The 18992-nt window shown below is 42.4% G+C and overlaps 1 protein-coding gene across 2 annotated transcripts in view; it reads left to right on the top strand.

Moving 5' to 3' along the window:
- The first annotated feature begins 2449 nt into the window (after positions 1-2449).
- The window catches only part of COL24A1 (collagen type XXIV alpha 1 chain), an 804368-nt gene continuing 787825 nt past the window's right edge, over positions 2450-18992 (top strand). The window contains exons 1-3 of one of the 2 annotated variants that reach the window (XM_030205800.1): positions 2450-2528; positions 3185-3273; positions 17407-17471. In XM_030205800.1, coding sequence (XP_030061660.1) covers positions 3218-3273; positions 17407-17471 — 121 coding nt within the window. In that variant the 5' untranslated portion in view covers positions 2450-2528; positions 3185-3217. Of the gene's footprint in view, positions 2529-2810; positions 3274-17406; positions 17472-18992 lie in introns of those variants that run through there. The other variant, XM_030205801.1, reaches the window with a different exon arrangement.

Genomic DNA, 18992 nt, shown 5'->3' with positions numbered 1-18992 from the left:
AAACCATCTCCTCACTTCAAATGCAGTGGTTGGCCATAAACAATGTCAGTCAGGCAAACAATGTAGTGGGGCCCACCTAAACCATCACTGTGGCTCCAGGCCCTAGAGCCAGCAATGTCTGAGGAGTATGCACAGGCACTGAAGATCTTACAGGAGTGTGCCAGAACCATACTAATTAGGAATCCAAAATAAGAGAATCCAGAGGCTCATACTGGGTGGTTGTCCAGGAAGGCTTGTAGTGCAGCTGGAGTATCCAAAGTCAGGTGATTTTTACTTTAGCTGGGTACTGGAGGGCCGACACCCGGACAGGAGAACTCAAGAGTGCTCAGGGAAACAGTATGGTCAGCTACAAGAACAGCAAAAGTTCAGCAATCTGGTAGGACAAGAGAGTTTATAGGGGTTGGGAGAGGAGAGTGGACACTAGGCGTTCATTCAAGAAGAGACCATCAAGTGACCCCCCAACCACACTAAGTTATTAATACTAAGGAGTCTGGTGGTTGGCTTCTTGAAGTAGTTAATTTAATTGGGGGTTGTAAGCAGGATTAACCCTTTTGTGGGCCCTAGGCCAACAAGCAGATTGGGGCCCCCATCATAATATAAATATAGTTTAAAGCTCTCACAGATAGGGCTCCGTGTGGTTCTGACTGACAGAACAGGAGGCAGCAGGTAAGAATCAATGCTTGCTGACTCCTCTTGCCTCTGGAGGACAATATGCATGGGATGAAATGTCCCCTGAATATTTTGTTTTATTTCTCTGCATAATTGAATGAGAGATCTACGCTCGGTTCATGACTTGAAACTTTTAGTGCAGATGTCATTTGATAGAAACAAGAAATTGGACCATAATAGGCAAAGGACCTGTGGTTTGGAATACCTTGCCAACAGAATTGAGGACTGCCTTTAGGTATGGCTTAAAAACCTGGCATTTTCACTAACACTTGTAATGATTCTATTTGTAGCAGAAACTCTTATTGAACTGTACATTTGTTTTTGGGATTCTTCAGGGTCAAGCACCAAGATACTTGATACGGCAAATTGAGATACCTCATACTGTATATTCTATGCATTCTAGAGATTTTTTAACTCTTCTATATCCTTCAGTGCTGGCATGCCCTGTCTTTATTCATCAAGGGGTCCTTTTTCTATGCTGCAGTAAGCACAAATGTGTGCTTACTGCAGGTTAAAATCCACTACTGCAGGGTATACTCATGCATTCTGCAGTAGTCTTTGAGGTGACGCACACTTCCCACATGCTAACAAATAGAAAATAGTTTTTAGCACTGGGGTGTGTTTGGGGGCAGAGAGTAGGCATACCCAGCACTAATCAGTTAGCGAAGCTGCATCGCCACGTGTGAACCCTTATTGCCTAGAGCTCACACACTAATGAACACACTAATTGGGAAATTAGCGAGTGGCCATTAATGGGGGAAATAGAAAATGCGGTTATTTTACTGCCATGCTAAAAGTGGCCTCAGCACATGGGAAACCCACATTGAAAACATTCTTGTTTAGTAAATTTTTTAATTAGTTTTTGACATGGATTTGCTCTAATTTCACTAGAACTGTATAGTATTTTTCTAATGTTATCCACGCAGAGCTAATAGGTGTGCAGCGGAATATAAATATTGTATTGAATTTATTTTATAAATGAGTCTATAAATCTTAATGATTTCACCTTTTTCAAGCTTTTATTGGTTAAGTGGCTTATAAATGCTTATGTTAAATTAAATTTAGACTAGCTAGATCTCTGTGGGCAGGGGTGACTCTGGTCTTCAGTACCCCAATCTTGTTTCTGTCAGCAGCTGGCCTATCAGAGCAACAATCTGCCTTGGGAACCCATGAGATGGCTGCTCCTAAACATTTGGGTCCTGGGCAGGTGCCCAGTTCGTCTATACTTCAATCCTGTTCTAGTTTTCTTAGTTTGATTGTAATTTTTCTTTTGTTTTATATTTCTTCACTTTGTTCCAAGACATTTGGATCCATTAGATTTCTCAGTTTTTGCTGATTTATGTTTGGAATTTTTTTTTATCACATCAACTTATCGGTTGCTGTAGATGGGCAGACTGGATAGGCCATGTGGTCTTGATCTCCCTTATGTTTCTGGGGTTTATTATTATTTTTTGGCTATTTTCTCATGTTCTATGTCAAATGCTATACTTATTTTATCTGTTTATTTGTATTTATTAGGAACTTGCTATACCACTTTAGCATATTTGTAACTAATGTCATAATTGAACGAACAGAAAGTAAAAAAGGTAGAAAAAGAGCATTTTATTTTAATTTTAGTGATTAGAATATGTTACAGTGATCCAGCAGCATGCACTTTAGCAGTCTCCCTCCCTCAGCTACAGCTGAGCACTATTACCGCTAGAGGGGGTGGTATAGCAGACCCTTTACAAAGGGCAGCAAAACGGCGCCTGCCCTGGAGAGGCGCCCTGAATTACCTGAAGTGCAATCTCTTAATACCAGCTGTGGAAACTAAAATAACCAGTAGAGGATGTCAGATAGAGACTCCTGAAAGAGATCAGGTAAAGACTAAGCTGTAGGGAATTCTGAGTATGGAACACCACATTTAAGGCTCAGATGTGCTATTAAGCATTTGCTAATGTTATAAATGTGTCAAAAGATGAAACAATGTATCTGTTTTAGTAGAAAGGGGGAGACGTCATATGTGGAACATTGAGAATGTAATGGTACAGTCCATATCGCCCTACAGTTTCTGTGATAATGGTATAGCTCAGTAGTTGTATGGGGAGTTTTTAGTGACTGTAAGAGCAGAGTTGTGTAGCCTTTCTGAGAGTAGTAGAATGTTGAGCTGTAGGCATGTGTAAATAAACCTACAATTATTACAAGGTTATTATTATTTTTTTTTGTGGCCACTGACTCCTAATCTAGAAATTCAGTCCGGAGTGAGGCCCATAGCGAAATATGATAGCTTCCACATAGAGCGCTCTGCTGCTCCACAGCCCCTTCTTGTAAACCGCAGCCCTGAGGCAGGATAGACAGAGGCTTAACTTCTCTGCATATTTATGGAATCATTTTCCCTGAACAGTGTCTCTCGTTAGCTCTCGCCAGTTTGCAATGTGGGAAACAGATTAGGGCTGAAAAGAGTTCAGAAGAGATACTCTGGATGTTTTGATTTCATGGACCGGTACCTGTGTTTTGCGTTGACTTCTGTTTTCAGTTAGATTTTCGCTGCTTGGACAAATGCATACAAATGCATTTAGGAGCCCAAAGGACAAGGAGTGGAAACATCTCTCCCACAGCAAAATCGTAAGTAAAAATAAAGAAAAAATAATTAATTTTAAAAAAGACGAATCAAGAATTGCATTTTTTTTTTTTTTTTTTTGCAGAAGCGTTGCCATTACAAGCATTAATTCTGTGAATGTTAATGCAGTGAGTGAGTAACTTGCAAACTTGTTTTGGACCAATGCATTCTCTTTAGCCATCCGTTTGCAAAATATATAACTAAGGTGTAGTCTGCCAGCAGCTCGTTCAGGCAGTTTATGTTTAAGCAACCATGCGGGAGAAAGAAAAGTTGGCTGGCAGATGTCCAAGTCGTAGGAATAAAACAGGCTCCACGTACCTCAGGATTTCCAGATTACCCTTTTGCTGTGAATTACGGTATTTGCTTATGTGTTACGGAGGGAGGCTTTGACTTGTTCAGCGTTTTTACGAGTAAAATGTCCATTGTGCACAAGCCTCTTTTTCCGGTGCTGTGCTTGTAGCCGTGCAGCTTGATCATTTATGGTAGTAACAGAAGTTATCCCTAAATAGATTACCACCATATTGATCAGATCCTGACTAATGCCGGACGTTTTATCGCGTCCTTTAATCGACTGTTCTTTAATGCATCTTTTCTTGTATCGGACTAGGGACGTCAGCGTATATTTCATTAATTTGGGGGGGGGGAGGGGGTTCAAATATTCCTTTCTACGAAAAAGAAAAATATGTATCGTGGGGTACTGAGGTAGTTGCTTATAGTTTGGTGCAACAGACAATGCATCTTAGTGGTGATTATAGGAAAACTAATGCCATAGGGATTACCAAAATAGTTTGTGCCTGCAGAAAAGGCAGAGCCCCAGGCGTCACTGTACCGTCTATATTTTGGGAGACAAGGGGGTTACCCCTTTTATTTTATACGCTGGAAACTCTTTCTTCTCCTAGTGTCCAACAGCAAGCTGCGTGTGTCAGGGGAAAGTAAAATGGGCTCTAAGAAGCAGTTATTACGTTCCATTAATATTACTATCCAACCCACAGTATTAGGAAGTGTAGTCGTGTAGAAATAGGGGAGTTGAGACCCTCCCTCCTTGACAGTTTTTTTTTTTGTGTGTGTGAACATGTCAGGGATCGAGGTTCTTAAGTGTGGACTACGAGGGAGGACAAGCGGGAGCATTTCTGATCTCAAATCTTTTGCGTGTAAATGAGTTAACGATAAACACAAAGTTGAAATATTTACTTTCACAGTTTTTATAGGTTTTTTTTTTTTTTTTACAATTTTTTTAGACGGATACATTTTCGTTGTAACATCAAAAAGAGGATCTTGAGTATTGCGGGTGTGTTGTAAATATAGTGCAAGAGTGTAGTGATAGGGATAGAATGACTTCTATGTCTGGAACTGAACTTAAACCAGCTGATTAACCACCGGCTACTTTCAGTCAAGTCAAGTATGAGCAATCTCTCTGTTGCTCAGCAATGATTACAAGCGCTTACCTGCTGACTTTGCTTTTTTTTTTTTTTTTAGTTTTGCTAGTGGTACCGTAGAATTGTGCAATTTTTTTTTCTATTGCGATTCAGTACGACCCTGACTGGTTTGATTTAGATATACTATAACTCAGAGCATAAGTTTCGTCTTATTATTGTTACAATGGAGAGAGCCTGCTGCTTTTGTCACTTAAGATGTTGCAGCTATTTATGGCTTGAAAACACGTCTAAACGCAGACGGGAAGAGAACAGTAAAGTCCTCGCCTCTCCACTTGTATTTTTACCTTTTTTTTTTTTTTTTTTTTTTTTTAAGCATAGGAAAGGTGGGTTTCGGTGCAACAAGGGGTTGGACAGTGGAGCAGTCTTTAATCCTCCTGCAGTGTGCTGCTTGGAGCTCAGCGCCCCTGCTGGGAATTTGGAAACGAGCTGTTCGCCGGCCTTTTATGCTGCCGCGTCGACAAAGGCCAGAGCATATTCGGACTTCCCCCCCTTTAAATCGTTCACTTTGTTTCCTCCTCATCTGTACTCGATCATAGCCCCCCCCCCCCCCCACCCAAACTAAGGGAATTCAAGGCGGGAATATGTAGAATACACAGGGAAAACAGTATAGCCCATCGGAGGAAGGTGTGTGTGTGTGTGTTTGACAATGTGAAATCCTTGAATGGTGATCTTTGCCATCAGTGCACATCCAATACCAGTATAGGGGATATGGTGGACATTTCAGTTGGATTACATTTTAGTGAAGAAGCACAGTACTGATTTTTACTTTGTTACACAATTTTACCCATGCTGACAGTTTTCTGTTTTCAGCTGCAACCACTTTCTTTCCCTCTCCCAGGTGTTCTCCTCCCCCAGGCCTCTGGTCACCCTCTCCTCCTCTTGGTCCTGTGTGTTCTTGCTTTCTTTCTCACACACCCTTTTTGTTATCCGAGAGCACAGGGAGGCTATATCTACATTTGTACCCCTTTTCTTTCTGGTCCCAAAGCCTGAGGAGGGGACCCCCAGCTCCATATTTACCACATTAAACAAAAAGTACACAAAGGGTTGGCCATTTTTTACAGGCGCCTGTAACAGCCTCTGCACTAATTCCTCTTTTCCTTTCAGACTGCATGTCACTTTAAACCCCTCCACCCAGTCTATATTTTGGCAAAATTACAGATTATAGTCTTTCTGAAGACATTCAGCCGTGCATATAAGGCAATGGGAAGTAAGCTCTTGCATTTGGGAGACAAAATTTGGGAGTAAGAACTTGTCAATTGTAGTATGCAGAAGCATGCTTTACACATTGGGGGGGGGGAATTAGGTTATCAATGTGAGCTACCATTAAGATGACTTATTTTTACTTTGACTTTGCCTAGTGAATCTAACATGACGAAATTTAGGTTGGGGTTGAAGGCATGGCTATGTTGATGAGTGATGGCATGGTGGGTTATCGATGCCTGGGAGAGAGTTACTGTTATTTCTTGGTTGTTTTTGGTGCTTTTCTGTTATACATTGTAGTTCTGTTCTTTTGCTTTAATTGTATTGTTAACCGCTTTGCTTTGTTTATCAGTTAAGGTGGTGTATCAAGTCATCAATAAATAAAATAAAGTCGTGACTCCGCTTTTTTGCTTATCTGTCAATTGATGTAGTCTAGTAATATCGAGGGGAATATGCCCTGAGCTCTTGCTCCACCAAATTCAGGTACGCTCTTCACTGGGCTGACACCAAGCTTGAAACACAGCACATGCAAGATGGAGATAGCAGAACCTATGATATCTAGATATATGTGTGCCATCATCATTCTGCTACATTTCTGTAACAGAGTGTGCTGCATCTTTCAATCTGTACGTACAAACACAATGCACCCTTAGTTCAGTAAGCTAATTCTGAGCCATTACTGGTTGATTCTTGTTCATTGCATAAGAATTAAAATGCAGTCAAAATCTACAAAATAAGAAATAGGAGAGTAGGAACTGAATTTTTCTAGAGATGACAAAAACCCTACATGGAGGGGAACGGCCGGAGGAGTACTGAGCTATATGCTAATTTAGACTTAAATATTTTGAGCAAATGCTTACTTTTGACTTGCATTTTCCAGTTCAGTTCATTGAAGTGGCAGGAAATGATTGCCTTGTACTCATGCGATAAAGGCTTCAACATCAGGTTCAGCTCTTGGGTCATCACCTAAATGAATGTGAAGGCACCAGAATCTCTTCTTTTCAAGTATTTGAAGAGTTGTAGATATACACATGGCAACTATAACCCCCTGGCAGCACATTTCATGTAATTATAACATACTGCTGTGTGTAATTTCACCTTTCTTCCTTAATTTGTATGCACAGGGCAATACTCCAGATAATTTCTGGACTTCCTGCCACACTTTCCAACAATTTTGTGCAGTACCAGTGTATGCCTAGCTCTGAGTCACTGTACACTAACCAGGAAACACTGGCATTTGAGATGGTGTGAAATGGTGAACTGAACAGACCCTTTTTCACTAATCTGATATTCATTAGGAGAATCAGCTTCAAGAAGTTATATATTAAAAGTGCCGACAAAGAGGTGATGTCTAAAATTATTAGTGGGTTCCTTGGGGTGGAGTTTTGGGAAGCAGGCGGGCTCAGAACTTCACCAACATTTAAGAAGGTATCCGGGAATCCTTCTTTAGAAAAATATAAGAAACAGTGTATATAGGCAGTTTGTGAGAGGGGAAGGCTGAACCGAGACTTGAGTGGAGCTGCCTGGAAAACCTATAAGGGCTTTTTTCATAGGAGGAAAATTGGATTTGTTTTCCCCAAGGAATCAAACTGCTGGGGTTAAAACTGAAGACTGCCTTTTCTCTGAGTACAGAAAACTACTAGGAGTGTAAACCATTGGTCCTGTGGAAATAAGTTCTTATTGATTTTACATTTACACAGACTTTGTTCGACATCCCTGCTGACTTAAACCAAATAATGGAACAAAGATCATACTGTGAAAATAGCTGCCATAAGACAGAACCTGAGCAAACAGCAGTAGCATCACACGATGCTTGGGACTTTTATGTTTAAAAGCTTTATTTTTGTTTTTATTTAAAGTGCTGGCCTTGGCCTCACATTTAAAGCCTACCTCCACTGGAAAAGTTGCCATTCTGCTACTCCTCTTGATAGGGATATCATTGCACATGGGGTTTTAAGGAGCAATGCTGTGAGGTCTGAATATGACATATATCCCTTCTTCATGCCGACATGTAAGTTAGAAGTTAAGGGCCATAAAGGCACTTGTGCAAAACTTGTTTAGGTGTAGATTGATTTCCTTTATATTATTTTTGCTAATTTGAAAATAGCATGTGCTGGTACTGTTAATAAGAAATGGCCATTCTGGCAACAGTGTTTATATACAGTGAAACATTATACCTAACACAAGTATCACAGCAGATATTTTTTTTTTTTGGGGGGGGGGGGGGCTGACACCAGTATGGTGGGGCAAGTTGTCTTGTAGGGCAAATATGTTAGAGCTCATGTTCTAATATGGGAAGAGATCCTGAATCGAGCATGTTTTTTTTAAAACTATGACTAGGTGCTTTGTTGTAGTAACCTATGGGTACATTTACTAAACTCTGGTGCCCACTAGTGGACATTAGCATGCACTGTTCGCCACCATGCCTGGGTTATTCCAGTGGGTGTGGCGGCAGATAGTGCCTGCCACTGTTTAGTAAATATGCCCCTTAGTAATGCTGTTTCTTTTTAAATTTAGCAATAGGCTTAATGGAAAATATTTCAACTACTGTTTCCTCATGCAGGTGTTACTACAATTAACTAATTTATGTATTAGGCTTTATTCACTGCCTTTTTTGAAGGAATTCGCTCAAGGCGGTGTACAGCAAGAATAAGTCAAACATAAGCACTAGACCATTCTAGCAGTAAAAATAGTCCAATAGCAATACAAAGTATGGCATAGTGTACTTCTTACAGTGTCAACACAATACGTAATAAAACATTTTAGTAGACAGCGTAGGGTATAAGCAAAAATGGAACATATAAATGTCTTTTACTAAGCCGTGGTAGTGTTTTTAGCTTATGGTAGAAATCAGCTGGCAGTAAACGCCGAGATGCCCATTATATTCCTATGGGCGTCTTGGTGCTTACTGCCAGCTGATTTCTATCGCAAGCTCAATGCTACCGCGGCTTAGTAAAAGACCCCCATAGATAGGTAAAAGAGTAAGAGGAATTAGAAAATAAGGGGACTAATTTAAAGAAAGTTGCATATGAGGCCAGAGAGATGATTAAATATTATCTCAGCTAGGGTAGAAGTGGATACACATGTCCTGCTACAATATGTGCAGCCCATGCCACTCCTTGTGTGTGTGAGACTAGCAAGTTACTTCTTCCGTTAAAGGCCTGGTTGAAGAATCACACTTTCACATTTATATTAGTTGAGGAGGAGGAATACTGTTATCAGCCAGTTGAGTAATTTGATTGACTGAATACTCTTGTGTGTGATAATCTGCTTACATTCTCCAGCATTTAAAAAAAATATAATAGTGTTTTCTGTTTCATCAAGAACCTGCTCTCGTGTTTAGAAAATGTTAAGACTATTATTGAATAGCCCATCTAGCTTAAGAATTCTTTGACAGTTTGGCTTAAATTTGTTTTTATTATATAAATTTATGAATCATGATAAACTTTAGTATTCTGGTAGATTTTATCAGTGGCGTAGCAAGGGCGTGGCGGTGGGGGCGGTCTGCCCCGGGTGTCAGCGGGTGGGGGGTGCTCCACTCCCGCTGCTCCCACCCTACCTTCTTTTAAAAAAAAACATCAGTAAAGCAGCGTGGCAGGCAGCGTGCTTCGCGTCTGCCCTGATTGTAAAACAAGCAGATCTCCTCGTCGGGCCTTCGCTCACTGGGTCCCGCCCTCCTCTGAGGTAACTTCCTATTTCCTTGAGGGCGGGACCCAGTGAGCAAAGGCCCGACGAGGAGATCTACTTGTTTTACAAGCAGGGCAGACGCGAAGCGCGCTGCCTGCCACACCACTTTACTGATGTTTTTTTTTTTTTAAGAAGGTAGGGTGGGAGCAGCGGGAGCGGAGCACCCCCCACCCCACCCGCTGTCATCTCGACGGAGCTGGTAGTCGGGTCGGGTCAGGGGGGCCCAGATGACAGAAGGGGATGGGGTGGGGTGCCCAGATGACAGAAGGGGAAGGGGTGGGGTGCCCAGATGACAGAAGGGGATGGGGAGGGGAGCCCAGATGACAGAAGGGGATGGGAGCCCAGATGACAGAAGGGGATGGTGGGGTAGGGAGCCCAGATGACAGAAGGGGATGGGGAGGGGAGCCCAGATGACAGAAGGGGAGGGGAGCCCAGATGACAGAAGGGGATGGGGTGGAGAGCCCAGATGACAGAAGGGGATGGGGAGGGGAGCCCAGATGGCAGAAGGGGGTGGGGTGGCCAGGTGGGAGAAGGGGGTGGGGTGCCCAGATGGGAGAAGGGGATGGGGTGCCCAGATGGGAGAAGGGGATGGGGAGGGGAGCCCAGATGGGGTCTGGGGCTGAAAAGGGAGGCCCTAATGCAAGGCATGTGGATGAAGGGAGCTGGAACTGGGGGCTGAAAAGGAGGGTAGGTGGGATAAGGGGGCTAGTACTGGGACTGGGGGCTGAAAAGGGGCAAGAGAGGGAGGGCAGACCCTAGATGGATGGGAGAGGGAGGGCAAATGGTGGATTGAGCGGACAGAGAGAAAGGGCAGACAGTGGATGGAAGCGATAGAAAGGGCAGACAGTGAATGGAAGGGGGAGAGAGAGAGGGCAGACAGGGGCAGATGGTGGATGGAAGGGGCAGAGATAGAGGGCAGATGTAGATGGAAGGCGCAGGGAGAGAGTGCAGACATTGGATGGAGGGGACAGCAGAGAGGGCAGACACTGGATGGCAGAGAGAGAACAAAGACAGATGCTGGATAGAAGGAAGGAAGACAGTGAAAAGAAGATGAGGAAAGCAGAAACCAGAGACAACAAACTGTAAATAAAATATTTACTTTTATTTTTTTGCTTTAGGATATAGTAGTATTGTAGCTGTGTTAATAAATGTTTATAATAGAACATGTAAACAAGGTAATCTTTTTCTTGGACTAATTTTAATACATTTTGACTAACTTTTGGAGAACAAAACCCCCTTCCTCAGGTCAGGATAGGATACTGTAATGGCCACTATACTGTATGGACCTGAGGAAGGATGTTTTGGCCTCTGAAAGCTAAATGTATTAGTCCAATAAAATGGTATTATTTTATTTTCTATATTTGTTTTATTTCTATTTGTCAATTTGTAAAGTGGTGATTGGTACTTGTTAGTTTTTTCAAATTTACATCTGCTGTCTTTATATTTTGCACAGTACTAGGGGACATTTTCTGTTTCTGTGGTGTTGCATTGTATGCAGAGTCTGGCATCTTGGGGGTTCAGTTTAATTTTAGTCTAAATAGAAAGTTTATTATTACTTATTCTATAGTGGATTAGGGTGTATCTGTGTTTGTGAAAAAGTCATGGCTTTCAGTTGGCATTGACTGTGCAGGATTGACGATCTGTACTGTTCTGTCTGGTTTCGTTTTACAATAGGTGAATTGATGTTCTAGCGCTCACTGTAGTGTTTAAGATGCTTTCCTTTTCCTTGTGTGATTCGTAGAAATGACTGCTTATGGTATGGTAGAATTGCTCTATAGGTCCTGAGTGTTTTGTATTCTCGGCATGCCTAGTACTAGATTTTGGAGGGGGGTGTTAAAAAATGACCGGCCCCGGGTGTCAACTACCCTAGCTACGCCACTGGATTTTAGAAGCACATTAGTATTTTGGGTTATTTAGAATACGTAAATGTTACTTTGGTTACAGATATATCTCAAAATGTTTGTGTTTTACTTACCCTGAAATTTGGATGGGAAGATGTCTACACAGTCATTTTAGGTCCTATTATGTGTACCAGAAATTTTTAAGTACTTCATCTCTTTCTTTTCTAGATGTCACTCCCCCTCTTCTATTCTCCCTCCTTATTGCCATCCCAGCCCCTTCTTGTCCGTCATCTTCTTGTAAACTTCTTTTCCACTCCATGTATCTGTGTGGTGGTGTCCAACTTTCCTTCCTTATACCTTTTTTTCCTCTCCTCTTTTGCTTTGCTGCTCTTTTCTCTTCTCTCACTTTTCCCTTCTACCATTACGTCTTTCTCCTCCCTGATGTCCCTTTTTCTTTTCCCTCTTCTTTGTTCTATATTGTACACCTCCCGCTTCTGTCCTCATCCTCGTTTATATGCTTTCTATCCTTCTCCACACACCCCTTCACCTTGTAATCCTTTTAACTTCCCCTTCCTTTTTGTCCCTTGCTCCTGTGGTCATTGGCAGAGTGCCCCCTGCAGTAGCCTGGGTGAGCAGGCTGCAGCCCTACTGCAGGTGATGCTCACCCCATGAGAACATAAGAATGGCTATACTGGGCCAGACCAATGGTCCATCTAGCCCAGTATCCTGCTTCCAACCGGGGTCAATCCAGGTCACAAGTACCTTACAGAAACCCAAATAGTAGCAAGACTCTGTGCTACGAATCCTGGGGCAAGCAGTGGCTTCCCCCATGTCCATTTCAATAACAGACTATGGAGGGGAGGAGTAGAGCTGAGGCAGTGTATGTGTGAGAGGTAGCTTTAAAATGCTGCCATGCTATTGTGCTTTTTGTAAGTGCCCAGGCCCTGAAGAATCTGGGAACTTTATTGGAGATTCAGAGAGCCAGTTCAAAAATACCAGAGAGTCTGGATCAGACCCGGAGAATTCCTCTGCATGGTTCGAAGTGTAAGAATAAGTAAGCAGAAACATTTTGCAAAACATATGTGTTTGTGGGGAAGATGGTTTAGTAGTCGGAACGTTGACATATGAGTCAGGAGAAGTCCCACAATCTTGGTTTAAAACTCCCCACCGAGTATAACTCTCTGTGTGACTTTGGCCAGTTCACTGATTTTCCTTTGCCTCAGTTTATCCAGCTCCAGTTGGGTAGTAGTACTAACAATAATAGCATTGTTCATTCTCTCTTCCTGCTCTGGAAGTTTACATGCAGTCTAGGTGCCAGAAATGTGCTTCCAGCTGATCTACCACAGAAGTTGCTATAATGCTAAAAATTGTGGAGCCTATTGCAATCCTGCTTGGATAAAAGAAGTTATATTAGTTAACCTTCCTATCAGTGTAATTCAAGATCTTCCATTAGGAAGTTTAACTGTCTCTGAAACTGAAATGGGAATTGCCTGGGTGCCGTGAAGACCAGTAGAGGATAAGAAGCGGCACCCTGGAGCCGTTGCGTTTTCTTTAGCTTCTGTTGAAAAGAAGTGGCTTGAACTTTATAGTCCCTAGTTTATTGACATTAGTAGAACCCTTGGGATATCAATATCCCTATGTGCACTTCCCAGCAACTAAGTTCTAGTCACATGTTATAGGAAAAAAAAAAGTGCATGAATCACTGACCTTAGATTTATGTATTGTTCAGCATTATCCAGGTCTTTGTTCGTGGTCATGGTAGCTGATCAGTGTAAAATTCTTGCTGACTCTTTGATGTAAATGTGTTTGTATTTTTTTAAAAATCATTTTCTTGCTCTCAGCTGCTGACTGGGGAGAAATGGAGGAAGTGTAATAGTCTAGGCCAGAGCTCTTATTCAGAAGCAGTATGAAAGATATTGCTTCCTGGCTGTGATTCCTGCTGTGCTGTGCTCTGGGTGTAATAAGGCAGACATCCTTCTCTGCCCTTCCTGGCGAGAGGGACCTGATTGTGCAGAAGCTACATATTCCTGGAAGCACTCGCTGGCCTTCTTCAGGCTTGGACCTTGCATTCGGTATGACCTCATACCACTCCCGTTCAGCGCAAATCAGTGTTACCGGAAACATTTGTAAGACACAGTTCTAGTAGCTGCATTGGTTCTGAAGAAAACTGGGAGTGTTTTGTAGGTTAAGGGACTGGTACAAATTATAAGACCAGCTATAATGACATTAGTGTAGTGTGCCACGGATTGATTTTATGTTTTTGCATGGATGCTAGCATGTGATTAATGGTGGGTTACAGCCACCAACTTTTGGATGGAATGCTGTTCTGAAAAGCTTCTTATATTTTTGAAAGAAACAAGTACTAAGTCAATTTTTAGTGTGGCTGTAAATACGACCTTTTTCACTTTTTTTTTTTTTTTTTTGTGTGTGTGCTAATATTAGCATTAGCCTGTGGCCACCGGAAAAAAAAATAATGGGTGAGCCTTTACTGCTTCCTATTTAGGAGGTGCTAAGGGCTTCTGCGTTGTCAGTGTTATTCAATTAGCGAGTGCTAATGTCAGCACGCTAGCCGAATAGCTCTTTCACGCCCATTCTCTAGCCTGACCCCCCCCCAAAAAAAGGTCATAAAGTTAGCGTATGCCAATGGCAAAATTAACGCAAAACTCTTTAATGCATCCTGTGTTAGGCCATTCCCCCCCCCCCCCCCCCCCCCCGTTAAGCACTTATGTAATAGGGACTCTTAAATGTGTGTATGTGTTTTTTAAAATAAGTTGATGACACTGTTGGAACCATAAGGAGCCACGTTCCCTGGCAGATGTACTGAAATGTCTTTTTTTTTAGTATTCCCCAACCTTTTCCATGTTGTGGCATACCTAGTGCTGGGGCATACCTAGTGCTGGGTTGATTTCTTCAGAGTACACCCTCATCTTTTCTCCCTCACTTCCCTTGCCCCTCTGGCATGTTTTCCCGCCCTCTTCATCTCTGTGGCATAACCACCTTCCTCATCCTCCACCCTCTTGGCAAGGGCTGGAAGCAAATTGACTTAGCCAGGAGCAGCAGCAGCACTGGCCCACCCATTCTTTTAATTTGGATTTGATGGTGACTGGCTGCTTTAGAGGACAGGAATGGTATTAGCGTGCACTGTTAGTAAATCACCCCCTTAGTGGCTCGATTGCCAAATGAATCAGCACCCAGTTTTCGCTAACATTGCCACTTTAAGTTCAAATGCAGAGTGTACAAGGGCTGAAAATACAGGTGAGACTCACCAACTGCGAAAAGCAGTAAAAACTACGCTCGACCACCTAAAGTTCCAGAAAGTACTAAAAACAGACCTGTTAAGAAAAGCATACCCCACCGACCCAACATAAAATATACCTGGATACCTGCGACACAACGTAACCAAAGATCGTAATGACACATCCTAACTCTTCCTCTCCCTCTCTATTTCCCCCCAAATGTACCTAACATACATGTACCTTATTCTGCTACAATCTCACCTGTATTCGTTCATACCTTGTATTTGTTTAGACCAGTATTGGCAAACGCCGTTAACGGTACTATGTAAGCCACATTGAGCCTGCAAACAGGTGGGAAAACGTATCGACCAAAAATGTGGTGCAGAAATTTTACTGGGTTTGCATATTCAAATGCGAAAATAAACATAATCATTGGTTCAGAGTTGTTGTTTTATGAGTCTTAAGCTTGACTGCTCATTCCCCTCTTATTTAAGTCTAGGTGACAATATTTGTCTGTGAAAATACAGCGCTACCTGTTTAATCTTCTTGTCCCGGTTTGGTACAGGTTTATTTGCGGCGGCCATACATTAGGTGAGGGTCTGCTCTCGTAATGATGTTCCATGGTGCTGCAGCCTCTTTTTTCCCACTGGGTTTCTCTGATTTTTGCTATCAAGTTAAAAGAGCTGGAAAGGGATTGGGCAGGAGAGCAGTGGATGAGTGGACACATATGTAGAGACTCTTAGTACAGTTGACGTATCTATCACTGTATAACCTCCTCCCTCCATTATATAACCTTGCATAAACCTTGTGTTACAATTGCATAGTAGTTTTTTTGGGGGAAGGAACATTTTAATGATGTAAGTTATCTTATATGGCACTGATTATACTATATAAATTATTTGGTCAGCCATAAGAATAGCTATACTGGGTCAGACCAATGGTCCATTCAGCCCAGTATCCTGCTTCCAACAGCAGCCAATCCAGGTTACAAGTACCTGGCAGAAACCCAACCAGTAGCAGCACTCCATGCCACCAATCCCAGGGCAAACAGTGGCTTCCCCCATGCCCACCTCAATAACAGACTATGGACTTTTCCTCCAGGAACTCGTCCAGACCTTTTTTTAATGAGTTCCAGAGCTCAACTACTCTTTGAATTAAAAAAATATTTCCTCTGATTTGTTTTAAAAGTATTTCCATGTAATTTCATTGAATGCCCTGTGGACTTTGTATTCTTTTTGAAAGAGTGAAAATCGAGTTCTCTTTTACCCATTCTACTCCAGGATTTGGTAAACCTCAGTCATATCCCCCTCAGGTGTGTCTTTTCTAAGCTGAAGAGACCTAACCTCTTTAGCCATCTTAAAGGAAGAATACGACCTGGATATTACTACTGCTACTACTACTACTACTAAACTTTTCTAGAGCGCTACTAGGGTTACGCAGCGCTGCACAGTTTAACAACGAAGGACAGTCCCTGCTCAAAGAGCTTACAATCTAAAGGACGAAATGTCAAGTTGGGGCAGTCTGTATTTCTGAATAGAGGTATAGTGGTTAGGAGCCAAAAGGTGACATTGAAGAGGTGGGCTTTGAGCAAGGATTTAAAGATGGGTAGGGAGGGGGCCTGGCGTATGGGCTCAAGGAGTTTATTCCAAGCATGGGGTGAGGCGAGGCAGAAAGGGCGGAGCCTGGAGTTGGCGGTGGTGGAGAAGGGTACTGAAAGGAGGGATTTGTCTTGAGAGCGGAGGTTACGGGTAGGAACGTAAGGGGAGATGAGGGTAGAGAGGTAAGGAGGGGCTGCAGATCGAGTGCATTTGTAGGCTAGTAGGAGAAGCTTGAACTGTATGCGGTACCTGATCGGAAGCCAGTGAAGTGACTTGAGGAGAGGGGTGATATGAGTATATCGGTCCAGGCGGAAGATAAGACGTGCAGCAGAGTTCTGAACGGACTGAAGGGGGGATAGATGGCTAAGTGGGAGGCCAGTGAGGAGTAGGTTGCAGTAGTCAAGGCGAGAAGTAATGAGAGAGTGGATGAGAGTTTGGGTGGTGTGCTCAGAGAGGAAATGGCGAATTTTGCTAATGTTATAGAGGAAGAAGCGACAGGTCTTGGCTATCTGCTGGATATGCGCAGAGAAGGAGAGGGAGGAGTCGAAGATGACTCCGAAGTTGCGGGCAGATGAGATGGGGAACAATTTAACCAGGCAGATAAGGCCAGTACCTGGAAGATGGCCAGATCAGCCTTTTTAGTCCAGTTAGAGGTCTGAAAATTTGCCAGTAACCAGGTAAATCCCAGCTCCGCCCAGACTACACCCTTACACCACTCTAGCACTAACCAGATATTGTCATGGCAGCCTCTTTAGATTTTCAGCAGCTGAAAATCTGGGGATCACCTGACCAGCGTGATTTAACCAAGCAGGAGCCTGGTTGGTTAAATCATTTTCAGTATTGGCTGCTTATTAATTCTATGTGTATCAGGGTAGATAATCAAACTACCTGTGATGAGACAAACCCACGAGGTTTTCTGTAATGATGAAAAACAGTGCATGTAGTTGTTTATTGCAATTGCTTTTTCTGTGGGTACATTTTTAAAGAGAAAATCATGCCTGTAGTTTTGATTATTCAGAAGTACTTGATTTCCACTTTTATCCCCTATCATGTTAAACTCCGTAGTGCAACAGATGCATTTGTATTTATTTTGATGAACTCTATAGAACTGACAAAGACTTGCCATTTTTTCTTTTGTAGGAGAACCCTCCTTCTCTTAATTGCAATATGCACTGCAGCTGGTGCTTCACAGACACTACAACAAGGTGAGAACTGTGATGTTGATGCTGGAAAGTTTGGATAGTTTGTTACTCCAAAGTGTTAATTTCTTATTCTAGCAATGACCTTAAAAATCAGTTTTTCAGAAACCCATTAAAGAAAATGTCACTTCAGCTTAGAACTGCAGTGGGATATAACCAGTTTGGAAAAGATGACCTTTTAAAAATGACTCATATCTTCTGCCTGTGAAATTACATACATTTTTACACATCCCCTATAAAAGAGGGGTGTTGTGCACTGAAAAGGCTCTAATTGTAATGTCTTTGGTGGTGGGTGTTCTCGGGGGTGGTGAACTGTAACTTAATTACCTTCACACTCCTTGTGGCTCACCAGTGTACTAGTGCATATAATGAGTGCTTAGTTTAGAATCTCATCATGGAATGGAAAAGTCAAACTAAATGCCGCCTCATTTTCAGAGCAAATCAAATGGGGTTTTTTTGTTGGGTTTAGGATGAAAGAAATATGTTATGGAAGCTTGGTGTCATGTTGTGGCACTGCCAGTTGAGAGGGAGGGATTCTACAGAGAAGCCAAGAACCTGGACCCCTAGCTGATTTCCAATAGGGGTGTGCGGCATTCTATCACTTTGTTTCATTTAGTAATAGTGTGCAGTATTTCATTTCATTTAGTGCAAACAGTGTGCACTATTCCTGAATAGCACACATTAATAGTGTGCACTGTTACAGAATAAAATGAAAACTGTCTGCCTGCACATTCCATATTTCTAACCATGCTGGAGGCAGCAAGCAGCATGCCAGGCATATCTGTGGTATGCTTTGGATATGTGACTAAGAAAATGTCATTGGTTTCATTGTGGGTCTTCTCTCATTCGAGAAATAAGAAGGGCGTCGAGAACATGAATGAGTAGTAATAGGAAAAACGAGAATCATTTAGTTTTCCGTGGCACCTTAAAGTCAAGTATGGCTCTTTGGGGCCACCTATTCACTGGAATAAACTTTATACGGGGACAGAAGTGAATATTCTTCAAGTGGTGGGATGTATAGGACCAGAATTTTGAACTTTAATGCAGCTCAAGAATGTTGCAGAATACACATCTTATGTAGGCTGGGATATGGTATGTGTTTTCCATCAACCTTCAGTTTCATTTTTAAAAGGGAAAAAAAAACACCTCATGTTGACATTTTTTGTAAATCAGTAGAATATAATTGTAGTAATTGCTCCTGAGATCAGGAATCTCTCTTTCTTTTTTCCCCCTCTTGCTGTAGCTTGCAACTATCCTGCTAAGTACATAAGTAATGCCACACTGGGAAAAGACCAAGGGTCCATCGAGCCCAGCATCCTGTCCACGACAGCGGCCAATCCAGGCCTAGGGCACCTGGCAAGGTTCCCAAACGTACAAACGTTCTATACATGTTATTCCCGGAATTGTGGATTTTTCCCAAGCCCATTTAGTAGCGGTTTATGGACTTGTCCTTTAGGAAACCGTCTAACCCCCTTTTAAACTCTGCCAAGCTAACTGCCTTCACCACGTTCTCCGGCAACGAATTCC

This window comes from Microcaecilia unicolor, chromosome 6 (genome assembly GCF_901765095.1).
Source record: "Microcaecilia unicolor chromosome 6, aMicUni1.1, whole genome shotgun sequence".
NCBI lineage: Eukaryota > Metazoa > Chordata > Amphibia > Gymnophiona > Siphonopidae > Microcaecilia > Microcaecilia unicolor.
This window is presented reverse-complemented; position numbering and strand designations above follow the sequence as displayed.